The sequence below is a fragment of the Podarcis melisellensis genome (genome assembly GCF_964234715.1).
Source record: "Podarcis melisellensis genome assembly, chromosome: 1".
In the NCBI taxonomy this organism is placed as follows: Eukaryota; Metazoa; Chordata; class Lepidosauria; order Squamata; family Lacertidae; genus Podarcis; species Podarcis melisellensis.
This window is the reverse complement of record NC_138528.1, coordinates 74,236,465-74,254,626: the sequence shown is the minus strand read 5'-3', so window position 1 is coordinate 74,254,626 and position 18,162 is coordinate 74,236,465. Positions and strand designations below refer to the sequence as shown.

General features: G+C 40.9%; 1 protein-coding gene across 15 annotated transcripts in view; it reads left to right on the top strand.

Moving 5' to 3' along the window:
- Positions 1-18,162, top strand: part of BRSK2 (BR serine/threonine kinase 2) — a 402,463-nt gene that overhangs the window by 363,363 nt on the left and 20,938 nt on the right. For all 15 annotated transcript variants that reach the window (XM_081903613.1, XM_081903619.1, XM_081903615.1 and 12 more), the window contains 4 exons: positions 2,951-2,999; positions 11,531-11,654; positions 14,077-14,257; positions 16,198-16,287. In XM_081903613.1, the coding sequence (XP_081759739.1) occupies positions 2,951-2,999; positions 11,531-11,654; positions 14,077-14,257; positions 16,198-16,287 (444 nt within the window). The remainder of the gene's footprint in view (positions 1-2,950; positions 3,000-11,530; positions 11,655-14,076; positions 14,258-16,197; positions 16,288-18,162) is intronic.

The following is an 18,162-nucleotide window of genomic DNA, read 5'->3' as shown; positions in this document are numbered from 1 at the left end:
ACACGTTGCAATTCTTCCAGTGTGTGTCAATTACCATATGAACTTCATTCCCCCTTTTTTCCCTGACCCTGAGCTTGGAAAACCAATTTTACATTTTCTCAGCAGGAAAACCTAGTTAGGCTTCTGCAAGTCATAATACTGTTTGTGATGCTTGATGGAAGATGGAGCCCACTGAGAAGCAAGAGCTAAGTGTAATGCAGAGGTTTGTCAGGGCTACAACTCCCATCATATAGTGTTGTCACTAATTATTTACCAAGGTGCACAAGCTGTAAAGCACCGTTGACTTAAGGGAGTACACCTATGGAATTTTATTATATAATTTTTTTACATAAGACCTCTTCTCACATGGGTCATCATTAGGAAATATGTCTTTAATCATACATCTCTCCCAGTAGACTACCTCAGGCATGTTCAACAGGTAGATCGTGATCTGCTGGTAGATCATGAGGGTGTCCCAGGTAGATCTCCCCCCCTGGTCGATCTCCCCCCCCCCCAAAAAAAAGAAGCTCAACAACTTTTGCTTCCTAAAAAAAGCTCAGCTCAACAACTCTGGTCCATCCTTCAGTGACAATGGGTAGATCACTGTCAGTTTTTTTTATATACTGTGAGTAGATCACAGTCTCTTGGAAGTTGGACATCCCTGGACTACCTGAACAAGGCAAAAGTACCAGTTTTTATACTAAGATTACAAGTGTTGTTATACTATCCAATCTCTCCATCCTGTGCCTTCTACTCATGGCTTTGGTACTTGCACTGCACTTCTAGCCTGCTGATTTTCAGTTGTTTCTGACTTGAGGCACACACTGGCTTGGTTTACACATGTCACTAAACCATGGTTTGCCTAGCCAAAATGTGGCTTTTTTAATATCTGTGTCCATCTTAGCAGACTAACCATGGTTTGTTTCCTGGCAAACAATTGTGTGAAACCATGGTTTGTTTTTGGCTTTCAAATTGTGGCTTGTTTTAACTATTGTGTCCAAACTCAGTGGATTTGCTTCATCGTGATGTGTGTGGCCAGACACACACTAAGATACAGAAGCATGAGGCAAGAGCAGTTGGAAAACAAACCATGCTTTGGAGAAGCAAACCATGGCTTGCTTGCTTGCTTACTAATTTAAGCTTGCTGGTGATTTGCTGAAGAAACCATGGTTAAAATAAACAATGACTTAGAAGTATGTGCAAATAGAGCTACTGTGTGCAATACTGCAGATTCAATTATATTCCTCACATATGAGCTTCTCCAAATCAGAGGTGGCCAGCATGTGGAAGCAGGGTGAAAATATCTACCTCCAGTTAAATTGTTCCTGAACACGTTTTTATTTCTTTAATTGGTACCTTAAGATTTATTTGAGACATAGCTTTTAGAAAACTAGGAAATCCCATAGAAAACAATGGGTTGCATCTATGGTTATTTCATGACATGATTACCACCCCCTTCATAGGCCCAGATCTTCAAGAAAAACCTATCATATTGCATTTCCATATGTATTCAAGATTAAGGCAGTCACTACACGTTTTCTTGGAAAGTTGAGCACTTTTAATTTATTGACGTGATGGCTAGGGTTTGGGAAGGATTCAAAACAGAAGACGATCTTAAAGTTCACTCTTCATGAAGACAGACCTACAGATACAGACAAGTGAACAAAGATGCTGTATGGTCCACAAAGATAAGATGGTTTATTAAAGAATTGACACCCTTCATGGAGGAACTGATGTATGCAGAATATAGCTCCAGGCTGACTTTATTTATACCCCATTACATGATTAGTGGGTTTTTGCACAATTGTTGTTACAACTTTGCCCTGTGCAGCATTTATCAATTGTCCTCATTGGTATCTGTTCTAAGAAGATAGTCCTCCCTCCCAGTATTCATTACAGGGAACCCCTTAATAGACCAGCATTATACAGAAGTGTGTGTACAAAGCATGATTAACTGAAGCTCTTGCATGTTGCTCATGACACAGCATTAAATGAAAAATCTCATCTCTGAAAAACTTAGAGCCGCTCCCTCTGTAACAACCCATTTTGCTGAATCATTGAGGCCCATAGTCTTTTCAATATTTTGTATTTGTAGTATTAATGATATGGCAAAATAACATTAACCCATCTCCATGGACCACACAAGGTACTTTACAAAGTTCCCTTCTTCAGCGTCCTTTCATGTTGGAGCGAGTAATGAAGACACAAATGATCAGAGTTCTGAGCAAGGTGCTGTCTTCACTGATGTGCATTGTTGTTGTTTTTTGGATGGAGAGGAACTCCATGAGGACTCATGTTAATAAAGGTTACATAAGGCACAATTACTGCTTTATATGTTTATGAGCAAATACATCCCTGCCTGTTACTGGAAATCTCTTTTCTTTCCTAATTCAAGGTTGGTTAAAATATGCAAATAGGAAATTTCCACAGCTCAGCATTCCAGCTCATTTGTATCTTTGCTGAAATGTCTGCTGTAGTATATGGCAGATTTCTTATTCTCTGTTTCAAGGGGAAAGGGTAATAGTATTCCATCTACGGACTTTGCACATACTCAGGGTGTTGTAGGGCTAAGTGTGCAGCATACCAGTTTTTAGTTTTCTGTGGGTTATAGAACTATTTCAATGCTACTATTAAAAATCAGCCCCAGACATCTTGGCAGATACAATTATGCTGCAAATTACTTTCACAACAGTCATCAATTCTAAGTTGAATAGATACAGTTTAAGAGCCCAGGCCAAACTATGAAATCTCAGTATGTAAGTGTTCAAGTTAGGTACATGTGGATATAGGAGCAGTGTGGCTCCATTATTTGATATTAAAACAATAAGTTATTTGATATTAAAACAATGAAGTGCTTGAAATATATTTTGTATGAACTTTGATTCCACGTTTAGTGACTTTGAATTGGGAATCAGCATTTTCTTTTTCTCCTCCTCTTATGCTTTGTCTCTGTCTGTGTATGTATATATAGTACCGACGCCAGAAGAGATGTCGAATTTAACTCCAGAATCTTCCCCAGAGTAAGTAACTCACTACAGTACTATTAGTATCAGCACCGATTTGTTTCGTGTGTACTTGTCAATAGATCAGAGTGAGACAGAATGTTCTTTATCTAGCACTCCTAACAAATGAATTCATACCACTCTGGTTGCAGCAGGTCACAAACAAGGTGTCAGGGCAGTTAATATACACCCTCAAGGGTAGTGCTAGGTTAAGGGATAAATTTAGGACAAGGGTAGCTAGCACATAGGACTCATACAACTCCTCAAGAGGGGTTTTTGGACACCCGAAATTTGTCATTTTTTTAAAAAAAGTGGGTTTTTTTGTTTTTAATTACTGTTCTTGTGAATCTCCTGCTGTTATGCTATGAAACCGAATATTGTTGTGGCTTCCAATTCCCACCCCCTCCCCACCCCACTCAAAAAGAGAAAAGTCTCATTAATTCTTTTAAAGTTGCTGGCTGCTCTTTACACTCCGATTCTCTCATGGCAAAAGACCTTTGTGACCTCACCCAAAGATCCCCCAGAATTTGACTCTATAAAAAATCAATTGGCCATTTTTACATTTGGACACGTTGTCCCCCGGGTGTTGAGCATTGGCCAGTGCAGCCCACAGCCTGATAATGGTTAGCTACTCCTGATTTAGGAAACTGCAGGTGCTCAAGAAAACAAATGGGTTGTTTGTCTGATAAGGATTTTTAAGAAAACAAAACCCAGTGCATAATTTTTTTCAGTCCTTCAGTGCATTCCTCTCCACCCTCACTTCATAGGAAAAGTCTTAAAAAGGAAAACCAACATCCAATTCTTCATGTATTTAACATACTCCTTTCCATAGGCTTTAGTGAATAGCTTTTTCAAGCAATCTTACTTACACTGGACCCTGTGTCTCTCTTTGGAGTCAATAGAGCAAACAGCCTTGAAAACTTAAGCAGTGTCTCGACTTCATATATTGTTCAAAGTCACAGTGAACTGCTGACCTTGCTGACCTTCTTTGGAGCCTAGTAGGAAGTAACTCATACAGTAGGAGGTGAAAGCTGGTGTAGGGATGGAAGTTTCTAAAACAGTTCGGAAAGGGCTACACAGGAAATACAGTAGCCATTCAGAAATAATGTGTTTTCTCAATTGCATTAGACCCAAAGTAATTTTAACAAAAATGTCATTGAAGAATTACATAGGACTAAATGCCTATTGGGGATACTTTGCCTGTGAACATTTCTCCAGAGATTCCCTTTTAGTGCAAAATAATCCTCCATAATTTGCACAGCATTTTCTACTACGTTGCTGCTTTCTTGGCTGCTGAAATGATCTTATATTGGTTAAGTCACAGAGTGAAATAATCATGAGCTCTAGATTAAATTTTGATCCGAGAAGATCTCTTAACTGGAGATGGTGATATGGTCCTTGCCATTTTGAAGTGTGAAAACTGAGTAGTGCAACCCTGATGCAACAGCAGTCAGGGCAGTAAAGAGTGGTGGAAGGGACTTAATGGGATCCTTCTCTTTCTTTTCCACCATATTCTCTCTTCCTTCTCTCTCCCCTTCTTTTTGTGTGAGATCCTTTGTGAATGTGCTGCCTTTCTCTGTGCCTCGCTCTCTCTTTAAGAACTGCCGGGTAGAAGTAAAGGCATTCTTAGTAGGCAGTTTGGATGCAACTCAAAGCCTAAGGCCTTTTCCCCCTTTCCAATATAATTGCTGAATTAATGAGTTCAATTGGATGGCACCCTGCAGTAAACATAATAAAAGTTGTAAAAAATAATGAACTGTGTTTTTATTTCAATCGTCAGTGCCTTTATGCTCTGTGGCCACTCTAAAGTTCTTTTTGCTCTGAGAGCAAGATGTCTCTGTTGCAGAAGAGCCCTTAGTGGTCCCATGATTGAAATGTTGCATAAATGTGCTTCCTTACACTGTTGCTGCATCTTTTAATGAATCTAATTCGTTTAACAGTTCTGAGGACTGGATATTATACCTTGACATGTCTAGGTAATGTGTATCATTTTATTTGTGGGAAAGCCTAGATAAGCTCATAGAAATTAAATGGATAAGCCCATATCCCCTTCTGATGTAAAGCAGCATGACTCCATCTGCTTTTTAGCATTCTGCATAGAAGTACATGTATTTAAGAAGAAAAAATTGATAATAATCCAAATTGTGCATAATATTTTAATCTTTACAAACATTGAACAGGCACCTCCATCCAAAACATTTTCATGTGTGTGTTTTTTAAAGTCAGCATCCAGTTGCCTTGTTTGGGCAATTATAATGGTGTGGAGCAGGAGAGCAGAGCCATACCTACTGGCCCTGGCCCTACCATCACAACTCAGTCAGGACCTCCCTCCTGCTGTCTGCCTGCATGTTGGTGAGCATGTTTAAAGTTTGCTCATTGCACATATGCCCCCTCCATGAGCTAGAACCAAAACTTGGGGGCGGGGAGCCTATGAGCATCCCCTCTGCAGGCATTATTCCCACCGCATGGACAACAGGGAATGGGCTGTTGAGGACACGACGACAGGGGAAGTTCTGCACAGCAGTCCTCTCCCACTCCGCAAAACCTGTGCCATGTGTATTGAATGACCAAATATGGCTAATCAGCTTTATCCTTCCCATCAGTTATTGAGAAAATAAATTACATGTGAAAATTATCAGATGAGATGGAACATATCTGTGAAATTATTATTGTTTGGGTGCTGTGTTTTCACTGTACTCACCTTATTTTTGCAGTGGCCAAGGGATATTTTTAGGTGTCCTTTCTTTCATTCCACAAATCATCTCACCAGTGGTGTCTGCACTCCAGCAGCCTTCCCGGGTGTCCATGCTTCAGTTAAAGCTCAGGAGAAGACATTGTGAGATAACTCCTCCCATGAGCCTTTTTCAGATTAGGAAGCACTGGCAGCTGGGGTGATTCCAGCGTGCTACAGAAAGGTTTACACGTACCAACCTCCTCTACCTTGCAATAATAAAGTTAGCTCAAAATCTCAATACCCACCAAAATTCAAAAGAAACTATTTTTCTAGTGCCCTGAGAATGAGACAGAAAAATGGAAGCCTCTTTCACAGGGGAAGAAAACTTCAAAGAAACTGGAGAAGCATTTGCCACATTGTAGTAGTTCACATGTCTCTAACCATACACATTCTAGAACAATTAGATATAAAAGGATAACTAGAGTGGGATCCTAGCATCACTTGCTAGTTCAGTCTTTGGCCTGAGGACTTATCTGTTAATGCAAAGGAACTTAATATTTAAGAAAAATATGTAAACAAAAGGTCTTTAAAGCACCTTGGTCAACTTCACACACACACACACACACACACACACACATATTATTTGCGGGTGACAGGGACCATATTCTACTGTGGCAGCACAGACCTGGGGATTGAGTCCAAAAACTACCATTAAAAATGATACATTGAACAGGTTTCAAACACATTTTAGGCAAAACTCTGTGATCTTTCTCATTGGTATCTTGCAGTGACTTTTCATACTAATAATGTTGGTATGCTTAGTTAGGCTGTTTAGTTCCTATTGAGATCAGTTGGACTGAAGCATTCTAAATGCATACATTAGGGGTGGCTAACAGCTATGGAGGGCTCCCAGCACGTTTTTTCTGCCCCTCCAGGACCCCACTGATTTCAAAAAAGGGGAAAAGTTAAAGTAGACTCATTATCCTGTTGGGTAAGCAAATATTCCCACTTCAGTCATCAGATGGGTCATATGAACAGGGAGGGATAATAATCAGCCTTCTCAGCTGATCTGCATGGGCCAGCTGAGGAGGGCATTTTGCCTACCTGTGTTGATGAGTGAGAATATGGTGTGGCCATACTCACTGCTAGTATACAACATGCAGCCCTTCCTGCGTTGGCCAAGGGTGAACGCAGCCCTTGGGCATAAAAAAGGTTAGCCTTCCCTAGTGTACAGGACTGCAGGCACGGGAAGCAATTCATGGAGAGAGCTGCCTTTGAGCCACAAGCCAATAGAAACATAATGGAATTGGTGGTTGCCTAACTTTTATTCTCTTGGTGTTTCTGTTTGCTATCACCTTCTATAAATCTGACATTTAAAAAAAGAAAAAAGCATTGCACCATGTGTGCCAGATGATGGAGCTATGCTGATTTGCAGCAGGGCCTCAATTCAGCAAAGTCCTGAATCATGGGACTTGTTTGAACTGGGCTGTATGTATGTGTCCACTAGTATTTTGACTTAGAATTTAGCCCATAGGGGCTTCAGAAATCCCCTGTAGAAGCTAGAGCCTCTAATACAAATTGAGATGGTGTATAAGCATGTTTTACAATGCAATCCTATACATGTCTACTTGGGGATAAGTCTTGTTGAGTTCAGTGTGGCTTACTCCTAGTTAAGTGGAAATAGAATTGCAGCACTGGTCAATAGAGAGACAATTCTGTTTAATCCATGGGTTTATTTTAGATATAGAGAATGCTGTCATTGTTTGTCTACAACATGATGTAAAATTGCATACTTTCTCCAGTACACCTTGTTGCTTTCTACCAATCTCTTGGGGTGGAAAACCTTTCTTAAGATAGATGTCAAGTTGATTCTCCAGTGTTTTTCAAGGTCGTTTTTCCCCTATGGACTTCCTACCCTTCAGATATGTTGTGAAAGCTTTTCCAATGAATCCTAAGGTTGCCCCCAGTGTGTATTCTCCCCTTTATTTCTTTTTTATGTTTCACTCTCCTTCCTTTAGGGTTATTTTCATTATCAAACCCCCAAAACCATCTCCTAAGTCAGTAATGACACCCTACCTTCCAAAAGAAAAAGGGGGAAAGGCCGTAGAACAGTGCTTCTCAACAACATCCTGTTTTGGGCTTCTGAACGTTTCCAAGGGAAGAGAGTTCTGCAGTTGTGGTGCAGCCACTGAGAATATCTCCCTGTGCTCCCTTACTGTTTGAATCTCACCCATCGATGGTATTGCTAAACAGATTCTCTCAGTCAACCTTGGGAGTTCCATAAGGGAAGAGGTGGCCTTTAAGGACTACTGGGGTGAGGCTTTATATATCAAAATTAGCACTTTGAATTATGTCCCTAAAGCAATAGTGCAGCAACTGGGAGCACTGCTAGTTCTGAATATGACAGCCAGCTTTCAATCTGGAAATTCCAACCCACCTTTAAAGTAAAACGTTGGGCCAGATTCAACTAACCAGTCTTGCTAGCAGATGCCTGCATAAGGACTTCCACTAGAGCAGCGGAGTTTGACCCCCATCCTCCCCCTGCCCCAATTGGGGGGAGGGGGGAGAACCACCAGAACAGCGTGGCAGGAGAGGGGAGATGCTTACACCAGAACAATCTCTCTAGTACCATGTTGAATTCTTCCCATTACATTCATCTAGATTTGAGGTGATAATATATGAATTGCAATTACAAGGTAGCCAATATAGAACCTTCAGATATCACACTACAGAACCTATCATCCCTGCCCATTTTGCTGGGGTTGATGGGGTTGTAGCCCAACAACATTTGGAATATTATCCCTGACCCAGATCATAGCAGGACCCAGAATGGCAGAGTTAAGGTAAGGATCTACCAGACCCCCCAGTTCTCAGGGTTCCCATTTTCCTGTGCTGGGGACCTAAGGTTTCCCTTTAGGTACACTAATTTTCTGTGGGTCCTAAGATGTGCTGGGGGAACCGTTGCAGGGTCCTCTGTTGAGAAGTGGGTCTTGTCTGATTCTTGTTCTATGTGCAGATTGGTCTAGGAAGATCCCAACAGCCCCCACAAAATGGAATATGAGTTGCAGTAATGAATCTAGGGAACCCTCGGGATTCAAGTCTGAGTGAGCAGGGTGCTAAACCCAATCAGAATTCAGATTCCTGTGCATACTGCTTCACTTTATTTAAAAAATCATTACTTTAGCCTTCAGCTGATGTAGCTACAACATGTCCAGACAGTGAGTAAGATGTAAGACTGCAGGTTCTGAGTGGGGTGGTCTTAGACAATAGTATCCACAGACCCACTGGTACAGTCAATATGAATATGTACCATATAGTTCTGGGATTACTTTGATCACACAAGTGTCTAGGAATACACCAAACTAATTGAGCCACTGGTGTATATAAATCTCTCCTTCCTTGCCCCCAACTCTTACTTGTTAAACTAGTACCGGATAAGTCTATGCAATATGGATATTCTGCCAGGTCTGCTGAATTTCCCTCCTTCATTATAAAACATCAGTGCCACTATCTATACCTCTTTGCCCTGCAGACCCAGCACAGTTACATCAGGAGAACTCACAAGAATCTATTCTGCCTTGTATCTCATCAGAAGAACTCTGTATTGCAAGCAGTTACAGGCTCCAGGGTATCACTGGAAACTTAAGCAGGCCTCTATAACCTTTATTCCTGGTGATCATTCATGAGATACAGTTTTACCAACAGTATGCACCTTTTTATCCCTTCTTCTTCTTTTAAAATGGGTTTTTCTTTTAAATCTCCTACCATTGGATGTGAATTAAAACATTCATTTCAGAACAGACCCTACCCTTGTGATTATATGAAGTGTCAGAATGGATACAGTACATCCTTTATCATGGCTCAGAGGCAATTGAAATATCCCAGTTTTTAATTTTACAAAATGGTCTTCAAGATTTTTAATGTCAATTTCATAATGTTCATAATGCTTAAGGCCTTATTGGGGAAGCAAGTTTCGCTTCTCTCTAATGCAGTGTTTTGCTTGGTTGGCAGCACTTTAAAAAGAAAGCAGTGTACCATTTCATTTAAAAAACTTTTACTTAGTACACTTGTTAGGGAGTAAGGCTCATTGAACACTGTGGCCTAAGTTTACTCCTGAGTAAACATGCTTAGAAAATTGTGCCGCGAATCTTGAATAACTGAGGCTGCATGCTCCCACCCTTTTTTCCTCCCCCTGTGTAGAGTTAATAATTTTTCGGATAGCACTGATTCTCTCTGTTGGAAGCAGCACTGCTTAGATCATGCAGACTAGTGCTGTGCCAAAACCTCTCCTTCAGTTTCTCCAAAGTTTTCTTTCCTTGCAAAATATCTTTTCCTTTTTTCCACCTCATTCTCAGGAGACTTGAGAATTTCCTTGAGTTTTAAGCTTGCTTTATTGCAAGGTAGGATTGCATTTTTCCTTTTATTTTCTGTAAACATTTTGCCAGCACACTGCAGCCTCTTCAGCTGCCCTGCTTCCTAACCTGGAAAAACTCTGTGGGAGGAGTTACCTCATGATACCTTTCCCTGAGCTGTAATTGAATTGCAGAAAGCTGCAGGGCGCAGGGAGGCTACAGGGCACAGGCCATTGGTGAGCTAGCTTTGCAGAATGGAAGGACCATCAAAAACACCCCTCATATACCACAGAAGTAAAGTAAGTTCATCAAAAACTCTGCAACCCACCCATGAGGATTTCACTAGAATTGTCTCTCCCTGTTTAAATGAGAGAAGGAAATAAACCCCAGTTATTAAAATGTATATATTGTAGCGTATGGAAAGGTAGCCTGTGTTTAGTGGATCGTGGACATATCCAGCAGCAGCATGCACCCACTGTGGGGTCCATGTACCTGTGCTAGAAAAAGCACTTGCTCCATCCTTCATATGTTTCTATTCAGAGGTGTATTGCAGCAACCTGAAGTCTGAAGGGACTGGGGCAGTTGGATGGATAACTATACATATAAATATCTAATCAGCAAAGGCTTTTAATGTGCAAGGAACAGACAGCATAATTGTTCTGAGGCCTACAGAGTCATTCTGGTGTGTTTGAGGAAGACAAAAGCCCAGGCTTCTTAATAGCCTACTTAAATGAGTGGCCCTTTCTCTTTACTGTTCCCCATGCTAATCTTTGGCTTGTGGTCAGCTATAGCTGCTTATTAATATTTCAGAGAGTTGTGCTTTCCCAACCCAGTTTTAACAGAGGAACTGGGAGAGATTTGCCAAAGTGTGATTGTTTTCTTTTCCTCTGTTAGGCAGGCAGGCAGATGTAGATGCTTTTTTCTTCTTTCTTTTTTTAAGCTTGCTTTCAAAAGCTAGTAGTGTACAACATTTCTCTCTTAAATGTGTCATATTGCTATAGATTAAATAACCTCAGGACTAGACATTGTAATGAGTGTCCAGGGGGCTGTCAATGAGCACAGTGCAAGCTGGATTTTTAGGGTGCCAGAGAACACATTCCATTCATGTGCAGAGTGCTTACAGAAAGCAGGGTGTGCATGGACTGCATGTGTGCATATCAGTGGCACACACAAAGAGTCCTACCAATGTCCTCCTTATTCAGCTCCCTGCTGTATCTTGTAAAGCTGTTTCACGGTTGTATCCATTAGTGCCTCTGCCCTTCTAGGTTTACTTGAACAGTACAGTACCTAGTCTTCTGTTTCCAACTGTACATACTGTTGTAGTAAAGCCAAATGCATCACTGGGGTGCTTTCTGTCTCTGAACAAATATGACTCTCTTGACACAATGACTTATACCGTTCCACACAGCATAGCTAAGGCCTAGTTGGCTGTGTATTATAATTGCCTGTGCTTTTCTTCTCTAAATCTTCTCTTTGCTTTCTGTTTTTTCGCCTTTTCTTTCTCTCCCTCCTGGATTGGTCAGGCTTGCCAAAAAATCCTGGTTTGGTAACTTTATCAACCTAGAGAAAGAAGAACAGATCTTTGTGGTTATTAAGGACAAACCGCTGAGTTCTATCAAGGCTGACATAGTCCATGCATTCCTCTCGGTAAGTACAGACATAAACGCACAAGTGAAAGTTGATGAGCTGTGGTTCCTCAGCCTGTAGTTCCAGACACATTCCACACTAGTGCCCTTTGAAACTAAAATTTCTTTCTGTTCTCTCCTGTGGCAACAGTGTTTCTTGGTTATTGACTAATCAGTTCCTGTTATCTGTGGGAGGCGGTTTTATTTTGGGTTTCTTTTCAGCTGGAGTAATTTTTTTTAGAAATTTTATTTTTTATTACTTTAACCATGTAATTGTAATAATAAAATTAATGAACATTTGCTTTGATTGCAAAGACAAAACTAGTAATTATCACACGAGGAACAGGAACTGACTAATGTAAGAGCCAGAAGCAGAAGTCACTTTAAAACAAAGAATGGAGGGAAATTAAAGAGACAGTAGCCCCAAGAAGGCTCAATGCCATTCTGAACTGCATTTTAACAAAATGAGTAGGGGTGCTTTATAGTACTAGAATGCAGGAGAATATACAGTGGTAGGAAAGCTTCTATCCATTGCTGTAGTGTTTTTTATTGTTACTATGGCTATATAGCATGTATTGACTAAATGTAATCTTTATTTTTTTTATTTTAAAAAATACAAGCTATTTTTAAAAATCACAGCTCAGATCTGAAAAAGGTGGGAGGACAATATGAAGAATTCTGGAGTACATTGAGTTGGAAATGCTGTCATCTAAATTCTCTGTAAAAACTGAGTGAAGAGATTATGTCTGCTCCATATTAAATGGCTAGTGTATAAGTGACCTTTGCGTCTTTGTTCTTCAATTACACCATCTTTCCCTCACCGTTACTCATTTTCTTTTTTATGTATGCATTTCTCACTCATATATGCCAGACTCAGAGCTGGCTTTCTTAGCAGAACTTCCCTGAGAAATAAGATTTTAAAAAGATTAACTTCTTAGGCATATTTTTCAGGTTCCCCAGAGCATGGTGTATAAATCCAGCCATACTCCAAGCAAAATTGCACATAAAATCACGGTGGCTATACATAACGGGTTGATTCCTTTACATTCCCATCTAGTAGCTTATTTCTTACCCTTTTCTGGAGGCCAAAGCAAACTCTGCCCTTGGGAGAACGCAATCTCAAGACATGTTCTGGAACTCTCCCTGAAATAATTAATCTTTGGGGCTTCTTTTAAAGTGGAGTGTGATACAGTCGTATGTGTAGGAGCAAAAATCCCAAATGATCTTTGCCAGTTTTAAGTCCCTCAGAGAGCAACTCTGTATAGATCTACTCAGAAGTTGGCATTGGGTGAAATCTAATGTTAGTCGTACTCAGAGTTGACCTGTTGAAATAAATGGGCATAAGTAACTCAAGTCTATTGATTTTGGTGTATCTGAGTATAGTTTACCGTAAGTTGGATAACAATAGGACCTACTCCCAGATAAAAGTGTATAAGTTTACAGCCCCAAGTAATTATTGGGAGCTAGTGTGGCAGAGTAGTTAACAGCATGAGCAACATGGTGCTGATTCAAATCTCAGCTCATTGGGGACCAAAGTCAAACTGCTACCTCACAGCCCTCCTCAAACCTGTAATATGGAGGTAATAAGAGTTGCAGGTTTGTTCTAAGGTGCATGAAGATAATGTGTGCAAAGTGCTTTCAACACTATATTAATAACTTCAAAATGTTTCTTCTTGCCCTTTCCACATTATCAGTCCAAGAATGCTTCCTATACATTTTGACACTTGTGCCATAGCTGTCAATGTTTCCCTTTTTAAAAGGGAAATTCCCTTATTCCGTATAGGATTTCCCTTTAAAAAGGGGGAAAGTTGACAGCTATGACTTGTGCAATACTTCCACAAACCCAGGCGGCAGTGTTTTACCATGGTCCCATTCAAATATGCAGGGCTGGTCCAGAGAAGAGCAGAGAATGACTATGTGCCTGCACTCTGTAAACTTTGTTCTTGAATGCCTTGGGAGACTATTTTTCCCCCAGTCCTGCTTAACATCCATATGAAATATTCTGGAGGCAATCATTAAGAGATTTGGAGTGTGGTGTCAACCATGTGCAAATGTCACCTTGCTCTGTTTCTCTGTAACATCTGAATCAAGAGAAGCCATGGGTGTTCCAGACTGGTGCCTAGACACAGTGGTGGACTAGATCAGAGCCAGTAAACTGAAATTGAATCCTGGTAAGGCGGAGATGCTGTGTGTGAGCAGTTCTCGGAGCCAGGAGTTTGGGCATTTAACAATTTTTAATAAATGGCTAGCTGATGAGATCTTATTGAAGTTCATTTTTTATTGCTGCCCATCAGACTGAAATGCTCCTTCATTCTTAAAGAAAGGGCAGTCCCACAAAACAGCAGTCTTTCCCATTCAGATTTTGATGCTTTTTAAATTGGTGTGTTGCCACTGGTTTTAGAGTGGTATTACCATTTGTTCTTCATGTTGTTGTTTCCTACTAGATCCCCAGCCTCAGTCACAGCGTCATCTCACAGACAAGCTTCCGCGCAGAGTACAAATCCACAGGGGGCCCTGCTGTCTTTCAGAAGCCAGTGAAGTTCCAAGTGGACATAACATACACAGAAGGTGGGGAGGCCCAGAAAGAGAACGGGATCTACTCAGTCACTTTCACACTTTTATCAGGTAATTGTCACAAGCTTGCTGTCTGCATGGAGGAGGAGGAGGAGCACAGACAAAATAGCGAGGGTGGCCTTAATTGTAGTTAATTTCTTCAACAGGCAGCAGCAGTTTGCATGTATGTGGAAGTGTTCAAATGGTGTCTAAATTGTTGTAAGAAAATCCCTGCTGGATCAGGACCCCTGGGTGCAACCACAGCCTCCCCAGTTGTGATTCCCAACAACTGGCATTCACAGACTGTCTCAGACAGTAGAGTCAGAACATAGGCATTGTGGCTAATAGCCATTGATAGTGTTATATTTTATGGACATGTCTAATCCTCTCTTAAAGCCATCCAAATTGCTGGTCATCATGTGTGGAAAATTGCACATCACACTTTTTTGCCATGCATGTGCATAATTATACTGCTAACAGTTGTAGCTTACTAACACAGCTTATGTTTTCCTTCTGTGTGAATGTCAGATATACATGCTGTGAAATGCACTTATCACACACAGTGATTTACATAGTTTGAATTTCTTTTCCTGTGTAGGGTTGACGATCAAATATACCATTCATTGGTCTTTAAAAGTGCCACAAAACTTTCTGTTGTTTTCGCTGCAACAGATTAACACAGCTGCCTCTCTGGATTTATTTGTGTTTGAGGCAGCTTCAAAAGGAAACATTTTAGCAGTCAAACTAGTCTTCAGAATTCTAGAAGAGAGCTTTCAAAATTGGTGCCCTTAAGATGTTATTTGGGGCATTTAGCCTAGTGGAGCAGGTACGTGTAGCTTGTGACTTGCACGGATGAACGTTGTCCATCATCCAGGTATGGCGGTCCAACAGGGACTCAGTAAATCTGCTTTTGTTGCCTGCCTGAGACTAAAAAAAATAAAATGGTAGGCCTGTCAAACACTTGGTAAGCCACATTACATGACGAGCAGTACTCAAATTGAGGTGGGTTGAGTTTACCACTCCACCCTCTTTAGTCATACTGACTGTGTTTAGCTTCATGGGACGCCAGCTGTTCTGGAGTGCTTTTAAAAAATGCAAAAGCTTTGGAAATGGATGGTTATTTAGATTACATATAGTTCTACTTTGCTTTGGGGATTTGGGTTACACAAAATCCTGGAGACTAAGCAGTGTTTTTTAAAAAATACAAACAAGCAAACAAGGAACAGTGTTTTTTTGCTGGCCATGTTGGGGAGAAATGGTAGAGGTACCAGGGGTATACGAACTAGGTAGTTAAGTATAATATAATGAGATCTACAGATGTTGCAAGGGAGCTGGAAGGTCTAGTAAGTTTCAGAGGGAAGTGTGTCTTCATAAAGCTTTATTAAGAATGTGATAGGCATAACCTACTGCTACTAATATTAAACTTTCATAGAGCTGGAACAAGGTCCTTAGGTGCATGCTGTACAGAACATAAAAGTGACACCATTCCTTTCTAGAGGATTTGCCATTTTCATTAACTAGGCAAGATAGAAGAAAGCTCAAGGATTGATAGAAAGTCATGGGGATCAAGAAAGAGAGACTAAATTAGTAATGGAGGAGCAGGTAAAGTGAGCCTCTGGTAGCTGCTTCTGAAAAAAAACTTTGTTGCATAAGTGAGTCTTGAGATAAGGACTTGGGAGAGAAAAATGAAATTATTTGCTGAACAGAGAGGTGGGGTCTATTCTGAGCATAGGGAGCAGCATGGCTGGAAGCCCAGAGGCAGGAGTGAGAGAGAGAAGCCAGAGGGGCTGGCAGAGGAGCAGCAAAATGGTGGCATGGGGGGAATATAAAGGAGTGGAAATAATTAACAGAAGGGAATTGGACATATTTGTAAACATAAGGATGAGAAGCTTTCAGATGCAGTCTAATACTGAGCAGAAAAGTTAATGGAAATGTGCTCTCTTCCTACACTCTCCCTTCCACAGCAGTGTTCAGTTCTTCCACAACTCACAGTCCGATGTGTCTTTTCACAGGTCCAAGCCGTCGCTTTAAGAGGGTAGTAGAAACCATTCAGGCACAGTTGTTAAGCACACATGACCAGCCTTCAGTGCAGCAGTTATCAGGTAAGTAGCTTCCACAGCTCAGTGCTTTGCTTCAGGCAAGGACATGAATTGGAAGCACCTATCAGCATAGCCCTCAAGTTGCACCTAGAAAACTAGTTTCATTCAGCACAAACAGTAAGACTCCTCTGCACATCTCTCCCTTGCCATTTGCTCCACTCCCACCTGCCTTGCACCAATTCCCATTTCCTAAATGCATCCCCCCCACCTCCACGTGAACTGCCCTGCCCTGCCCCAAGAGCCATTTGTCCCCCTTTTCACAGGAAGTGTCATCAGCAGTTTGTTTAATTCCAAAAATCCTCCCCACCCCAAAATCATGGACATGCCTCAAAATGTATCTGATGAAAGAGTCCTCTACAAACCATTTTTTAAAAGAAACAATGGCCTGAGTTAGCTCCTGGGGAGGAAGTGACTTTTGCTAGCAAGTGGGAATTATTGGAAGTTTAGAGCAAGACTGATTTTTGGAAAGTCACTTACTCTGAAGAAGCCACATGCCATTTTACCTGCTCACTTTAATGAAGTGGAAATGGCTGAGCAATGGCAGAAATATCTCGCCTGTTACAGTTTTATGCCACACTCCACCAGGAAATAATTTTTTATTACCCTTTAGCCCTTTCATGAATGGGATGAACATTTATCTACTAGCAATCTCTTCATTTAGCAATTCCCCTACTACCTCTCTAGCCTTCCACAAGCCCAGATCTTCACTGCTTCACCTCGTGAAGGTCACTAGGATAAGCGGATTTAGCTTCTTCCAAGCAAACAACAACAACTCTGCAACACTACAGGAAACGTTTGTCTGTTGTAAAGTGTATGGGAAAAACAGAACAAAACATGAGGTACATAGACCCAAAGTCCAATTTCTCTCTATGCCAGTGGTAGCTAATCTCACCCTTTAAAGCCACCCTTGTGATGACAAGCATGTGAGAAATATATCAACGGGAAGAGATGGGCAGCCATTCACAAATGAGAGCATGGATTGGGAAAGAATTACTAGATGTCTAAAACTGATCAATATAATTTGAATCTGGTCAGACAGACTGCTGTCACTTACTTTGCATCTGCAGATGTCTGGCTGGTCTAGGATAGGAAACAAGGAGTTTCAAATTAATAAGCAAAGGGAGCATCAGGGTAGGTTCCAAGACTCAGCACTGCAGGATGACTGCTTCTTATATAAATTCATCATGCAGTGGTTGTAGCCACATGGGAAGAAAGTTGCCTTTGTCCTCACTAGCCCCAGCTCTTCATGCTTTTAGAAGAGTTCAATAAGGTTAGCATCTTTTTGAGGCTAACAACAATAACAACAGAGAACAAACTTCCCATGTGTAGCTTTTACTCATAGTGACTTATTAAACAGCCTCCACTTTCTGTGAATTCAGACTAAAATAAACCTGTGACTGGATGGAATTCTTGACAAGAAACATTTATTTCGTATGTGGCTGTGATTTAAAAATTATATGGATGTCCAGGCTGTGGTTGAGAAAACAGGGAAGCAAAAATGTCACCAAAATGATGCTCATTTGAAATGGGATAGGAATTATTGAGAAGTTGGCACCAAATGACGCTGTTTTTAAAATGGAATAGAATTAATGAGGAATTGTTCCCAGGATAATTGCCAGATGAGCCTTGAATGGGCATGGGAAGGAATGCTGCCCTCCTTCCAACACAAAAGCCACCTTCTTGTCCCCTGGCACCCAGGAGGTCATAGAATCACGAGGGGCCATTCAGCTTAGCATAATGTCTTTGCAGCCTGGGTAACTCCAAATCAAGCTGCATTCTGTGAGGAACAGTTGCTTACTTCAAAAGCAGCCTCAGTCGAAATCAATGTTCATTTAATCTGTAACTCACAGATTAAAGTGCAAAGCATTTGTAAGTGAT